The sequence below is a fragment of the Barbus barbus genome (assembly GCF_936440315.1).
Source record: "Barbus barbus genome assembly, chromosome: 6".
Lineage (NCBI taxonomy): Eukaryota > Metazoa > Chordata > Actinopteri > Cypriniformes > Cyprinidae > Barbus > Barbus barbus.
Window position 1 is genome coordinate 26,481,532 of NC_136734.1, and position 15,300 is coordinate 26,496,831.

At 35.7% G+C, this 15,300-nt stretch overlaps 1 protein-coding gene across 2 annotated transcripts in view; it reads right to left on the bottom strand.

The window, feature by feature from the left end:
- The window catches only part of ltbp3 (latent transforming growth factor beta binding protein 3), a 35,419-nt gene that overhangs the window by 1,449 nt on the left and 18,670 nt on the right, over positions 1 to 15,300 (bottom strand). The window contains exons 7-28 of one of the 2 annotated variants that reach the window (XM_079419254.1): positions 10,904 to 11,023; positions 10,653 to 10,814; positions 9,710 to 9,823; positions 9,593 to 9,606; positions 9,364 to 9,433; positions 9,067 to 9,153; positions 8,808 to 8,933; positions 8,365 to 8,490; positions 8,135 to 8,263; positions 7,829 to 7,948; positions 6,383 to 6,505; positions 6,036 to 6,158; positions 4,200 to 4,319; positions 3,985 to 4,113; positions 3,715 to 3,885; positions 3,541 to 3,621; positions 3,322 to 3,450; positions 2,256 to 2,393; positions 1,507 to 1,647; positions 1,066 to 1,194; positions 642 to 803; positions 24 to 113 (exon numbers count right to left, since the gene is read on the bottom strand). In XM_079419254.1, the coding sequence (XP_079275380.1) occupies positions 24 to 113; positions 642 to 803; positions 1,066 to 1,194; positions 1,507 to 1,647; positions 2,256 to 2,393; positions 3,322 to 3,450; positions 3,541 to 3,621; positions 3,715 to 3,885; positions 3,985 to 4,113; positions 4,200 to 4,319; positions 6,036 to 6,158; positions 6,383 to 6,505; positions 7,829 to 7,948; positions 8,135 to 8,263; positions 8,365 to 8,490; positions 8,808 to 8,933; positions 9,067 to 9,153; positions 9,364 to 9,433; positions 9,593 to 9,606; positions 9,710 to 9,823; positions 10,653 to 10,814; positions 10,904 to 11,023 (2,604 nt within the window). Of the gene's footprint in view, positions 1 to 23; positions 114 to 641; positions 804 to 1,065; positions 1,225 to 1,506; positions 1,648 to 2,255; positions 2,394 to 3,321; positions 3,451 to 3,540; positions 3,622 to 3,714; positions 3,886 to 3,984; positions 4,114 to 4,199; positions 4,320 to 6,035; positions 6,159 to 6,382; positions 6,506 to 7,828; positions 7,949 to 8,134; positions 8,264 to 8,364; positions 8,491 to 8,807; positions 8,934 to 9,066; positions 9,154 to 9,363; positions 9,434 to 9,592; positions 9,607 to 9,709; positions 9,824 to 10,652; positions 10,815 to 10,903; positions 11,024 to 15,300 lie in introns of both variants that reach the window. The other variant, XM_079419253.1, reaches the window with a different exon arrangement.

A 15,300-nucleotide genomic window follows, 5' to 3' on the forward strand; every position in this document is an offset into this window, starting at 1 on the left:
GTGAATAACACTGGCAATGTCACCTGGGTTGTAATTGGAGAAAGCTGCCAGGAAGTCCCCCTCTCCATCAGACTCAGTCTCCAAATGCATCTCACACAACCTGTTAAAAAGCACTGCACACACACCGAAACAGAATAAAGGAAAGTTGTTTGATATTTAATTTAATCTTAGTACATCACAATTTCATCCTTTTCTACCTGCTTTGCTAATGTAAAAAAAAACTCAACACTGACAAATGTTTTTTTTTCTATACTATTAAGTTTTTTTTAAAGAATTTAATACTTTTCTTCAGCAAGGATGCATTAAATTGATCAAAGGTAACACTAAAGACTCAGTATTTCAAATAAATGCTGTTTTTTTACTTTCTATTCATCAAAAATCCTAAAGAAAAACAAAATGTTTCCCAGTTACCACAAAATATGAACTGTTTTCAAATTGATAATAATAAGAAATGTCTCTTAAAGCAGCAAATCAGCATATTAGAATGATTTCTGAAGGATCACGTGGACATTGAAGACTGGAGTATTGGCTTCTGAATATTCAGCTTTGCCTTTTTAAAAAGAAATTCAAATTGAAAAACTATTAAGAATATTCTACAATACCTTATGCCTTCTAAGCATAAGAGCCTTTTTTTGCGATACCTGAATTTCTGTTCGGACAGGTCCGGCACTCTGGGCCCCAGCCTCGACCGTAGTGACAACAGCACTCTGAGTATGTCATCGTTAGCTCATTTTGTGGCATAGTGCACATAAGATCCTCATCAACCTCCCGGAAACATATGTCCTTATGTGCTGCAGTACGGTCTGAGAAAGACAGAAATAAGCAGATGATGGAGGACATGAAAAAAGGAACAAAATACAGAGGGTTCACAGAAGAAATGGCAAAGTAGGTGGAAACAAAGTCAACTCAAAGGCTAACACTGCTAAAATATATTTAATGGTCCATGCTCAGAGGTTCAGAGCAGTAACTTGTGGACTGCCAGGCCACATGAAGGCCAATCAAAAAAAAAAAAAAAACAGGTTCCACCAATCACAAGTCCGCATGCAGATTACTTGTGATACCCACCATCATAGACGCATTGCTTGAGGGCTGCACTGAAGGTGTGTGGCTGCTTGCAAATGCAGTGGAAGGAACCGGGAGTGTTGACACATCTCCCGTTCCTACAGTAGGAGGGATCTTCACACTCATTCACATCTGAAAGGTGCACCACAGACACACCCGTTACTAAAGAGATATACAGAGAGAAGGACAGATAGAGAGAAAAAAAGCAGGAGGGAGGAAGACAAGGAGAGAGCCATCAGAAGCACACAGTCTTGGGTGAGAACTTCAATAAATGCCTGGAGTTATTTCATCGTTACAATTCCAGGAAGAGCAGTTGAATTTCTTACGAAATGAATAGCCCAACACATTTTGAGCCATAATAAAACGGACCTTCTGTACATTACATTCTAAGAACTCATGCCATTTTTTATTAGCACTGTGATGTTTCCATAAAACTATACTCACCCGCCTGCTCCTCAGGTGTGACGCAGCTGTTACGGTCGATGGCCAGAATCCAGGGAGGAGTGCAGATGCAATAATAGGAATCTTGGGTGTTTACACAGTGGCCATTTTTGCAATTAGCAGGGTCCTGACATTCATCCACACCTGAAGCAAAAAATGTTACATCAGGATACTTTACAATAATTAAATTATCACAATAATTTATATTACATTTATATTTAAAAAAAATACAATGACTAGTGGCTACTGTTCAAAGGTTTGGGGTCTTCTTATGCTCACCAAGGCTTATTAAATTTTACCTATTACATTTATATATATAAAAAAAAAAAAAACTGAAAAATGTGAAATATTAGTTGAATTAAAAGAAAACTTAAGAACGGTTTAAAATGTTATTTATTCCATCACTGCCATTACTCCAGTCTTCAGTGTCACATGATCCTTCAGAAATTATAGAATATATATCAAATTGTTTGACTGATGACAGACAGTGACAGTTATCCCTATATACAAAGTATTTAAGTTGCACAGGAACCACCAGGGCTTTTTAAGTTTTTTTAAGTTTAACTTTTTAAGCAGCTGTGTCACTACATAAACTGTTCTGTGCACATGTGGGCCACAGCCTCGTTGGCGCAGTAGGCAGCGCGTCAGTCTCATAATCTGAAGGTCGTGAGTTCGAGCCTCACACGGGGCAGAAGCTTTTTATTAGGGTGGCTTTGCTACCAAGTGTGACACACTTGACTATAAACACATACCTGTAACTGTGGGAAAGAGACACTTCTTGTTAAAGGCATCAGGGACCCATGGTGGGTTGCAGGTGCAGTAGAACGACCCTCGAGTGTTCACACAATGTCCATTGCTACACAGGGACTCGTCATGACATTCATCCACATCTACAGGGGGAAAGAGAGAGAAAATACTGTTATGGAATTTTACAATGCATTTGAGTTTGATAAATATGGAAGATTAAGGTTTATCGATGTGTTGGTGTGCCAAATGTGGGTGCTGTACCGGTGTTATTCTACTGCTCCCTAGTGGCTGACACAAAAAATAATTCTTCTTTCTGCCACTAGCGGGCAGTACAGCAGGACAAAAAAATCTTTCCTTTTCAATATCAGTATCATACTGGTTTTCTGAAAAATGCTTTTATTTTTATTTTTGGTGACTTTAAAAAATCATCTAATATAATAACTGTTTGAACCACTGCAAAATTTTAAACCATACAGCCCATTACAATGCATGACCAAAATAACAACATAAGATTTACAATTGTTATTTAATAATTTACCAAAAATTATTTTCTTGACTGTATTTGTAAATAAATCATGGCACTGTACAAAATATTGTACTTTTGCACACCACTGTTCCAAAGTTTGTTAAAAAAAAAAAAAAAATCTCTTATATGCACCAAATCAGCATTTAAACAATACAAATTAATATTGTGAAATATTGCAGTTTCTTTTCAAATAACTCTTTTCTACTTGAACATATTAAAAAACTGAGTTTAAAATGATGGCAAAACTGAATTTTCAGCATCATTACTCCAGACATCAGTGTCACGTGATCCTTCAGAAATCATTCTAACATGCTGATTTGGTGCTCATTTCTTATCATTGTCAATGTAAAAAACAGCTGCACTGCATTTTTTTTGTAAAAATCATGATCCATCGCTTTTCCGGATTTTTTGATTGAAGTTCATTACAATGTAACAACGAAAAAGTCTGTACTGTTAATCCCCCCCAAACATTTTAACTGTAGAGTATATGTCCGTGTAAGTGTGTATATGGACAGTAAAATGTGTGTATTTGTGTGTGATTTTACCAATACATTCCAGTAGATTGCTGTCATAGTAAAATCCCTGTTGGCAGTAGCATTCAAAGCCAGGGTGTGTGTTCATACAACGTCCCTCCTTACAGATCTCATTAGAGAACAATACACACTCATCAATATCTACAAAGAGAGCACGAAAGTCAGAGGATTTCATTTATTATGTGAGGAAGTGTGTTTGTGAATACACATATGCATGCACATATACGGTACCTTGCAAAGGCAATCCATATTCCATCTTTCCTTCCTCATGGTAAAATCCCCTGCCAACTGGACACAGAGAGTGATACTCCGCTGGAAAAAAAAACAGACAACATCAATCAAACACTGATGGACCAATTTACCTTTGATCCATTAATAAATACATGCATTAATCTGTAATCTAACCTGAGTGGTAGACGGGACAGGGGTAGATCTCGCAGTGATCTCCCCATCCCACACCGATAGAGCAGCAGCACTCCTGCTTAGTAACGTTGGTTGCCAGGACGCTATCACAGAACACGGTGTCATCTAGATTTAGGTAGCACTCCTTCTTATCATTCCGAACTATCTCAACCTCTGTGTGAAAAAAACAAAAATAACCAAACTTCGTAAAAAAAAAAAAAAAAAAAAGGCAAAGCAAATTCATGTGATCAAACACACTAAACCAACTCTCACCTTCACAGCTGTGTTTGTCGTCAGACAGTCTGAAACCATCGTTGCACACACACACATATCCACCCTGTCTGTTTTCACATACCCCGTGAGGCTGACACAGACTCCTTTCCACAGCACACTCATCTATATCTGAGAGAGAAAGTGTAAAGAGGTGAACAAGAGGACCAAGACCAAGATAAGGAACTGGGTGATGTAAAAAGAGTGAAATCCCATACCCTGGCATCGGCGCCCACTGACGAGCATGTATCCTTTTTGGCACTCGCAGCGGTAAGAGCCCATCGTATTGATACAGCGTCCTCGCTGACAGTTGGAAGCTCGCTCACACTCATTAATATCTAAAGAGATCAAAAAAACATTCTTACTGATTCACGTATAGTGTGAATTAGTGAATTGTTTCAGCTGTATTAGAAGGGTTACAAAAGATATATGCTCACTATCATTCAAAAGTTCACTACGTTTTTTTTCACCAAATAAAATGAATCAGTTTATTGAGCAAGGATACATTAAATTGATCAAAATTAACATTTATAATGTTAAAGGGATAGTTCACCAAAATTGAAAATTTTGGTATCATTAACTCACACTTATTTCATTCCAAACCTGTTGAACATAAAAAGATATTTTGAAGAATGCTGGTAATCAGTTAATGGTCCCCATTGACTTCCATAGTATTTCTTTTCCTTACAATAGAAGTCAATAGGGACCAGCAAATATTTGGTTCTTCAAAATTTGTCAAAATATCTTCTTTTGTGTTCAACATAAGAAAGAAACTTATACAGGTTTGGAACGACATGAGTGTGAGTAAACAATGACAAAATAAATTTTTTTGGGTGAACAAGTTGAATAAAAACTGGGTGAAAAAGATTTTTATCTCAATTAAATGCAGTGCTTTTGAACGGTCTATTCATCAAAGAATCCTGAAAAATATGTAGCATTGTTTTCACAAAACAACACAACTGCAGCACAACTGTTTTTCAATGTTGATACAAAGAAGAAATGGTTCTTGAACACCAAATCAGCATATTAGAAATGTTTCTGAAGGATCAAGTGGCACTAAAGACTGAAGTAATGACAGCTTGAATACTCAGCTTTTCCATTACAGGAAAAAAAAATATTATTATTAATATATATATATATATATATATATATATATATATATATATATATATATATAGTGAACTGGGGGAGAGAGGAGAGAGAGGGGTACGGGATCAGAAAAGGTCCGCGAGTCAGGACTCGAATTCGGGATGCCCAAAGCGCAACGGCGTTATATGTCGCGTGCTGCCCACGAGGCTATTGGCACTGACAAATAATATTTTAAGATAAATTTAAACTGAAAATAGTTATTTTAAATTGTAGTAATATTTCCAAAATTTGTTTTCAATTGTTTAAATAAATGCATCCTTGTTGAGCATAAGACACTTCATTCAGACTTTTTACATTTGGGGATTATTGACTTTATTGCATATTTTAGACCACATAAATGTTTAACTATTGTAAATGTTTGTTATACAGAAGGATATTTTTGGTCCTGAATGCAGACTGGTCAGTACTGTGTTCCGGCCATGCTAAAGACTGGAATACACTACACAACTTTTTAATTTGAAGAGATTTTAAAACTCTAGGCATCATACAATGGCTGAATTTTTAAATGGTAACAGAGAAAAACTGGGCAATATACACTAAACGACTGAGGATCACACCACCAGATCACAATACCAGACTTTTAAGTCACTCTGAACACAATGATCTCCTGCAGAAACATGTGCCTAGGAGATGCATGACAAATGAAAACAATATGTGCTCTATAATTGGCTCAAAATATCAAACATACTTCATATCCCTCAACTGGATGGAATCATACACTATGTGGTTTTCTGTGAAAATTCCATCTACCCAAAAGCTGCAGACTTAAACTGAAGAGTGCAAAAATTTCTGTAGTGCATTACAGTCTCTATACAATTTGTACTGTAGTATACAGATATTGCCGTATTATGTGCAGTGTTAAGTTCATGAGACTCGCAGCGTTGGGTTAGTAATTACTAGCTGACCTTCGCAGTGGCTTCCCTCCTGTGTAGGCTGGTAACCAGGGTAACACTGGCAGCGGAATGATCCCTGAGTGTTAATGCAGTGACCGTTAGCACACAGACGGTTATCCTGACACTCATTGATGTCTGTGGAGAGACGAACAGACACATAACTTTCAAGAACACATACACACGTGCTCAATTCTGTTCATGTAAATGTTGAAAAGTTGTATTTGCACTGTATATTTATTCTCTTTAGAATGAACTTTTGCAGGAAGTAATAAAATCGAATTTAAAACCATTCTGAATGGCAAGATTAAGTTTCCATTAACCAACATGTTGTTTAGTTTTATTGGCTGTGTGCCACTGACCTCTGCAGCCTTTGCTGTCAGTCTCAGGCAGGAAGCCCTCATTACACAGACATCGATAGGATCCTACCAAGTTCTCACAACGGCCGTTCAGACAAACACCACGCTTCTGACACTCATTGACATCTAATAGAGAGAGAGAGAGAGACATACATCTCTTGTAAGATTACACAATTATCAACTTTTTTTGTCAAAACACCCCACATTCATCACATTTCCTACAATCAGAGCTGGGTAGTATCTGATTACATGTAATCTGGATTCCGTATTCAGAATAAAAAAATTAAGTACTTGTAATTTGATCAAATTAAATACTCATAATCAGACTACAGTTACATTTATTGATTACATGTTTACATATTATTCACACAATAGCCATTAATTATTCATAATTTATTAATTCTCCTGATATTCCTCCTTTTCATCTTTTGAATGTTCCTTTTTAAAATAGTCTACTGCTTGTATACAATTAGAAATTCGAGTTTTGTGGACATTCACACAAAGACCAATCAACAGACAGGTGGATGACAGGTGGATTTATTAAAATTATTGCAGGTTTAAAAAGTGCTTCAACATTGCATCATACTATGTCCATTATTTGACCATCTATTACTGTGTCTTTGGAATGCTTTTGTCTTTTAAACACATTAAAATGCACAAATTCACATTACTATTTTCTTAATGCATAGATTCCCAAACTTTGTCGTCTGAACCTCTTTCACCTAATATATTTACTTGTAGTACCCCTGAGATTTTAAAATAATATTTTAATAATAAAATAACACATTTGTATGTTCACAGATCTCTGATGTTGGTTAATGATCACATGACATGCAGGCAGAAGTGAGTTATTTTGAGTTTTATTAGGTTTCATTTTGATCGTAGTTATTTGAAAATTATTTATTTTAATTTCAGAGTTTTATTATTTAATTAATTATTAGCTTTTCGTAAACACACTGCAGTTCTTTTACAAACCCCTGTTTGGGAAATCTTTACATAATGCAATGTTTAATGCACTTAATGTTGTTAATCACAATGAATGGAATACATTTTATATTAATGCCTTTGAAAGTAGTTTTTTATGCTCATCCAGGCTGCAATTATTTTATCAAAATACAGTAAAAACCGTAATATTACAATATTATTACAAAGAGAATTACAATTACTGATTAGTAGTGTACATGGGTTTTCCATGACCAATATCTAGAGAGCAGCATGGCCAATAGATAAATATAATAATATATAATACAAAATATAATGACAGCAAATGGCATGCACAAAGGGGAGTGAAAAGAGAGTTGTTTTGGTTTAGTCATGAATGTCTGGAAGTCTGTGCGAGGAGCTGATGGTAGTCAGAATGGCCTTAGCCCTATATTGCTAAAAATGTGAGCTAAACTTTTTGTGAGTGGTTACACATGTGTGTCTCTGTATGTGTGTAAGTATTCAGACCGTAACACATTCCTCCCTGTGCTTGGTATCCAGGTTGGCAGGGTATACACTCATAGGATCCAACAGTATTCTCACACTGTTCGTTAGGACAGATACTCGGGTCCAAACATTCATTAATGTCTGCATTTGAGAGACAGCAACAGCATAGACAATGAGACTCTCACAAACCTTCACCGACATTTAAATACACTGCTAATAAAAAACAAAATAAACCATATTGGATGAACATGAACTGTTTATAGGTGTCTACAATTAACATTAATTAGGTGTTTTATGTCTATGCATAGTATGGGTGGGTGTCCTCACCTTCACAGAGAGGTTGTCTGCGTGATTTGCTCCGGAAGCCCGGCAGACAGTCACACTTATAGGATCCATGTAAATTAGTGCAATGCCCTCCAACTCCGCAGATATCAGGCTTAGAGCACTCATTTACATCTGAAAACATGCATCCAAACAAGTGTCAGCCATCTGTATTGATACACGCATATATTTAGTAGCTGTCCACTGCCTTTGAATAGATGATGCTGGTCACTTACCAATACATTTGCGTTTCCCATTATGCATCACAGGTTTGTAACCATTGTGACAGTTGCATCTGTAGGAACCCACGGTGTTAATACAGGTGCCTCTACCACATGGCTCCGAGTCACATTCATTTTCATCTACAGAAAGAGTGAAAACATTGTATATATTTTTAAATATATAAATTACATTTTAAAATATATTCAAATAAAAAACAGTTATTTTAAACTGTAATAATATTTTACAATATTACTGTTTTTACTTTATCAAATAAATGCAACCTTTACTGAGCATAAGAGACGTCTTTTAAAAACAATAGAAAATCTTACCATCCCCAAATGTTTGGTAGTGTATAATATTTTATGCACAACAAATACAGGCATTTATTTTAGAGTACATCCATCTGTGATTTCATTGTTTGTAAAGTATGTGTGTGTATTTACATGTGTGTACTCACCCACACAACTCTTTCTCTGTGCATGTGGTCGATAGCCAGTGTAACAGTGGCACATGAAACCATTTTGCATGTTCACACACTCTCCATGGCCGCATATATTCCTGTTCAGCTTGCAGTCATCCATTGCTGTGATACCCAAACCCAAAGAAAAAGTCCATAATTGTTAAAAAAAAAAAACATTTTTCGTATTAAATTATCAAACAGATCTTTGCATAAACCAATACTGCAGATGTAACTGACAAGCTGTCACAGAACTCACGTGAGACCTGCGTCTGGGCCACTTCATGTGAATCACTCTCTGGAGGCACATGGACTATGGGAGGAGTTGTTGGCCTGGCCACAATGACTAAAGAGACAGAAGCAAAAATGGAGAGGTAGGTAGAGAAAAAGTCACATTTTGAAAATAAATAAATGTTCAAATGTTTGTGAGTAAACAAAAAAAGAAATGCAGACAATTAATGCTATAGACACATCATATTGCATGTTGTGTTGATATTTGAGCTACGGTGTGAGCTATGGAGAAACACATTTTCACACTACATTTTCTAAAGTGTACCTGGGTGGCGAGGCCTGTGTGTGCTGATTGGTAAGAGCTGCATAGGTGTGGTCGTTTGAATTGGGATTTCCTGTTGACATGAGAGCAAAATCAATTAAGTGAACTGTCTACAGCTGATCTCCCATTATTTTATTTATTAAAACTGCGACTTTGAGATTTCTGTCAAAGATGACTTTTGCTTTCTGTTCTTCCCTCGACTGGTAGTTTAGGCATAGAACCAGAATCTTACCGGAGGCTTGACCTCTGAAACACAAGCACAAAGATACAATGAATAATCAGTCAATAAAAAAATACAGCAATCAATCTTAAAGAATCTTTATCTCAGAACTGATTCAAATGTCTGTACCAGTGTCAGGATTAATATGTTCAATACTGGTCAGAAAGGGCTGAATGGACAGAGTGCCATGATAGGTCAGGAAAGACATCCCCTTTCCCGCCGGACAGATCTTATTAAAGGAAGCTAGAGATGGAGCGAGAGAGAGAATTAGAGAGAGAAAGCCAAAGATTATTTAGTCAAAGGGTCTTCTTTAAAGATACAGACACATGTTCACAACAGGATTGGGCAAAGTTCAGAATTGAAGAATTTACTCAATTTCAGTTCATGAGCTAGAATTAGGGATGCCAATTTTATGTTAGTGTATTATTTTCGCCAAAGATCCAGCCCCGTCACGGTCAGTTACAGCTGCTTGCACGTGTTTTTAGCATGAGTCGCACGCACCCCAAAATTAAACTGCTTAATCGACCATCAATAGCTTTAATCGATTGCATCTCTTATCGACAATTAATCGATCATCGATTAATCGTTGACATCCCTAGCTAGAATTTCAATTTAATTGGCAAAAAATAAGTTGAATCGGAATTTGAAATTGAATGACAAGAGGAGGAATTACTGGATTGAAATATTAAGAAATAGGTAATTAGGCTAATTCTGGGATATGAAGTGTTCTTCCACCCTGGTCTACAATTTGTTAAATATAATAAAACATAAACTAAATACAAAATGTCTATAGATAGCTTTTTAAACATCTCTTAAATATTTAAATATTAAAGTTCAAAACATTCAAAAACCTCCAAATAAGGCTTTTAAAAAATATATTTTTTCTAGTTTAAAATGAATTTATTCAAATTTTAAAGTCATTTTAATTGTACTTCTCTACATTCAACAGTAATTCTGCATCCCATTTGCTACCTTCATATTCAATTCAAATTCAGGAACTGAATTAGAATTTAAAAGGCATTCTCTAATCAGTTCTGAATGGTGCACACCCCCACTCAAAAGGCACGCTCACCTGTCCCATCCTGTGGGCATCTCTCGCAGTTGCTTCCCCATGCTTTACCCACAGTGCAGCAGCATATCTCCTGGGAAAGGCGTGTTGGAAGAGCATGCTCACATTTCCCTGCTTCAGTAACCATACGATAACAGAGCCCCTGCTCAACTGTTGCTGTTGATGCTAAGAGAGTAAAAAGATCTTTATGATGGTTTATTGGCAATTCTGTGTATAGTGTTATATGCAAGTTTGCGCACATATTTATGTCTTACCAACACAGCGTGTCCTTTCTGTCAGTACATAACCAGGTTTGCAGGTGCAGCGGAAACTTCCCTGTGTGTTTAAACATTCTCCATTCTGGCACAGCCCCTGCATCATACATTCATTTATGTCTAAGGCAGAGAAAGTAAAAAAAAAATCACAAGAAAAAAGTCATTAGTATTTGTAATACGTCCATGAAAAATATGTAAAAAAAAAAATAACAATCATTTTTGGTCCTGGTATTTTGGTCCTGGTATTAGTTAAATCAAGGTAAACCAATTGAGACATTTCATGTCAAAGAGAAAGATCTCAAGTCTCTTCTTCTTGTCAAAGATACAGTTTTGTAACTGATTTTCCAGCTGTCATTGTTAGGGCTGTTAAGTAATTCTATTGCAGTCAGAGATGGTGCTGATGGGTTTTCCATCATCTAAGAATTTCTGAAGCTGAATTTCTAACAGTGAAAATAAAGATGCCAGAAAATGTTTCTTTCCAATTTTTGTAACTTCTTCCAATTGAGAAGCAAGAGTTAGTATTCTATTGTACATTGGTGCCTGCAGTTTATACAGTTTTTTATGAAAACATAAATGTAGGTTTCTACATCAAGAAGATGATAGGCTCAAGGTCAAAACATTATCGGAGTAACCAGGGTTTAATGTTACCAATGAAGTCAAAAATTCATTTGATTTTCCTTTATATACAGTGTTCTCATGCATTCAGTCTGGCAGCTAAACTGTGTAGCTCTCTGTTTATCTGGATTACACTGAAGCTGAGTAATATCTATACTCATAGTCCATGGCAGAGGCGTAGCCAGGGGAGGGGCCATGGGGGCACTTGCCCCCCCTGAAAACTGATTGGTCCCCCAGTGTGCCCCCACCCGGGACTTAGAATAGCCTACGCCAGCTGCTGTTTTCCAACGAAAAAAAGCACATGGAAGTTGATCTATTTTAAATACCTTTTTTTTTTTCAGTTAGCGAGTTGCAGCGCTAGATTTTGCCCTCTTTCAGTGTTAGGACAGACAGCACAATTAGGTTTGTGTGTTTTAAATTTTTTGTACGCAAAGTGATATTGAGATGCCGAAGCAAATCGTATGATGAATATCTCGCATTCCACACTTTAAAAGCTGTAAATATCAGACGTAGAGGTCTTGAGTTACATGACTGCATTTGCGAATTTAAAGATTTCTAATAAATGAAGAAAATGACTTCACTTTTTGAGTTGAGAACAAATAGCCTACTCTAAATTAAATCAGTCTCGAATCGCATGATTTGATAATGACTTTATAAGAACTGTAATTAAACTTTAAAAATCATTTAAAAAATAATTGCAACATTAACTATTTAGCCTAACTCAGTGGTTCTCAAACTGGCATACGCATATTCCTGGGGGTAGGCTACATGAGGTGATGGAGGGGGTACGCCAATAAAATTCTGAGTTTTGGGATTCATTTAATTCTACCCCAAATTAAAGTAACATTAAAACCGAGCATGCATTTCTGATAAGCAAAATGTCACTTCTAATATAAAAACAGGAAAATGGGAGTGCCGTAAATGGTCAAATACATGATATCCAATTAAATTACCTCATCTCCGGAGATCAAAACTGACTGCATCCCGTGCATGTGATAGGATGCCCGCTTAGCATGCTGCTTTAGCAAATCGTGCTGCTGTTCATCTCTAAAGTAGATTTGTAGCACTTATATCATGAAGAGCAAATATTGACACAGGCTGTACATTGAGTTTGCTTTAAGAAACTCTCTTTGATACAGACACACCCTGCGCGAGTTATTGTTTTTCATGTTTAAAAGAATGCAATTTTCCTTGAATATCCAAATGATTGCAAATGTGACATTGATTTTATACAACAGTTCTACAAAAAAGGTGATATTAAGCGAACAGTTTACATTTTAAATGTAGTCTACATTTTAAACACAATATCAAAATTGTTTGTTATATTTTGGTACGAAATAATAGTTCCAACGAAATCTGCAACATCTGGTGTGCGTCTCCAAGCAACATACAGCTGTGTTTCGTTAGTGAACGAATCTGCGGCTTTGAACGATTTGAACTAGTCCCTTTTTAATTAATAACCCTTTCATAACTACAGCTTTTTGATTCGTTACTGAATGAATGAATGAATGAATGCTGCGACGCCTCGCTCATTAAGACAGTGACTTGCCGCCACCTACTGGCGGTTTTATTTTTAAAGTATCACTTCCTTTTGCCAGCATTTACTGTTTTATTTATTATATTAATAATACACTTAATGGAATATTAAGAATATGATATAAAACATTACATACAATAAAATAAGAATAGAAAACCTTTGCCTCTATAAAGGTTAAAAAAAAAAGCACCTGTAAATCGATTTAAGGGGGCAAATGTTGTCCTTTAATAAAAAAGGTGTGACTGCGGTATAAGTGGAAGAGAGGGGGCTTTATATGTAGCTTGTGTTTTATAATTGTCTTAGATCCCCATTAATTATTAACTTTGTTAATAATAATTAATATCAAATCATACTGTCAAATTTTAATTTAACTGACGTTTTTTCGTCTTTTAATTATTCTTTTTTTTATAACATGTTGATTTATAAGGAGAAGAATAGAGTAAATCTTATAGTTACCTACACAATGTGTGATTGACATGAAAAAAATCTGTCATATGTTTGAAAGGTTGATTTCTCTGTTATTATTATTAATAAGCATACATATAGCATTATAAAACTGATAGCATTTGTTTATGCATCACAATTTAGCATTTATCATCAGCTGTTCAACATTTGTATCCTTATACAAATTGTTAAATTGTTAGAATTGATAAAATTATTGATATAATCATTTAGAATTGTATTAATAATACATTTGCATATTGTTATTATTATAAAAAAAGTGTATATTTAAGAAATTTAATATTCTACGATGGATAAATAATTAATTTTGTTATAAATATAACCTCTTGATTCTGGTAACCACCTCTGCACAGCTCGATTTGCTTCACCTGAATGTCACACATATTACTAGAGAACCATTTGAGCAGGCAATTCACTCTCCTCAACTTATAATAAGAGGGAAAAGTTGTTCACTATACCAAAGACCATTTCTGACCCAGTGAAACCCTGTTTAATGTTTCAAGGCAGTCAGATAGATAAATTAAAGGTGTATTTCACCCAAAAATTTAAATTCTGTCATCATTTACTGTCCTCTCATGTTATTCCTAACCTTTATGATTTTCTTTCTTCCATGAAACAAAAAAGAAAATGTTTTTTGTCCACTGTAATGAAAGGCAATGAAAATCAAATCAAGCTCTATTTTGATCACTATTGACACATTATATATGGACAATAACTTTCTTCACAATTTCTTTTGTAACATGGAAAAAAGAGAGTCACTGTTTGGAACAACATATGTGTCATGGATTCACCAGGCTCCCCCACCATACACATACACACACACACACACACACATGTTGTTTTTTGTGGTTTATGGGGACTCTCCATAGGCGTAATGGTTTTTATACTGAACAAACTGTGTGTGCTATTGCCCTACACCAACCCTACACCTAAAATTAGCCCTCACAGGAGACTTTGTGCATTTTCAGATTTTCAAAAAAACACCATTTAGTATGTTTTTTAAGCCTTTTGAATTACGGGGACATAGGCAGTGTCCTCATAAACCACCTTCATATTGTAATACCTCTGTCATACCCATGTCATTATACAAATTTGTGTCCTCATAAACCACATAAACACACACACACACACACACACACACACACACACACACTGTTTATTGCTGATTTTAAAGCTTATACTGAACTTAAAACAATTTGGATATCTACAGTTAAGTATATACACAACATAAAATTGGCCCCTCTCTATTAATTGTGGCCCCTCTTGTGCCCCCCCAGTTGAAAAAATCCTAGAATCGCCCCTGGTCCATGGGTATTTCTATCTGTAACATTCAAGCAAAAGCATGTTTTATCAGATAACACCCAAAACAGTATGCTGTTTTGTTCATCGGGAAGATCATCATCTAAAGAAATTATGCAATTTAACTGCTGTTGTCTTCATCTTAAATTCTCCATTTTGTGCAATTTGTTCTGATCACATTGTTCACCTTTCATTTCTTCTGATTTCTCCTAAATCTGAGAAATGTTTTCATTTAAGAGGGCACCTACAGTATATCAAAGGTCTGAAGCATCTGCTCGCACTAAAACCTGACAGATATTGTTAGTCATTTTGTTAGTGCACAATTTATTCACTTGCCTCGTCCCAACCAACCATCTCCCTCAATGGGATCCTAAATGGAGCATATCACTGAATTACCTGATATGTTTATGTTCTCTTCTGCTATTATTCTAAATCTGAAACTATGCAGGTATACCACAGTAATTCAAACTGTCTCCTAACTGGC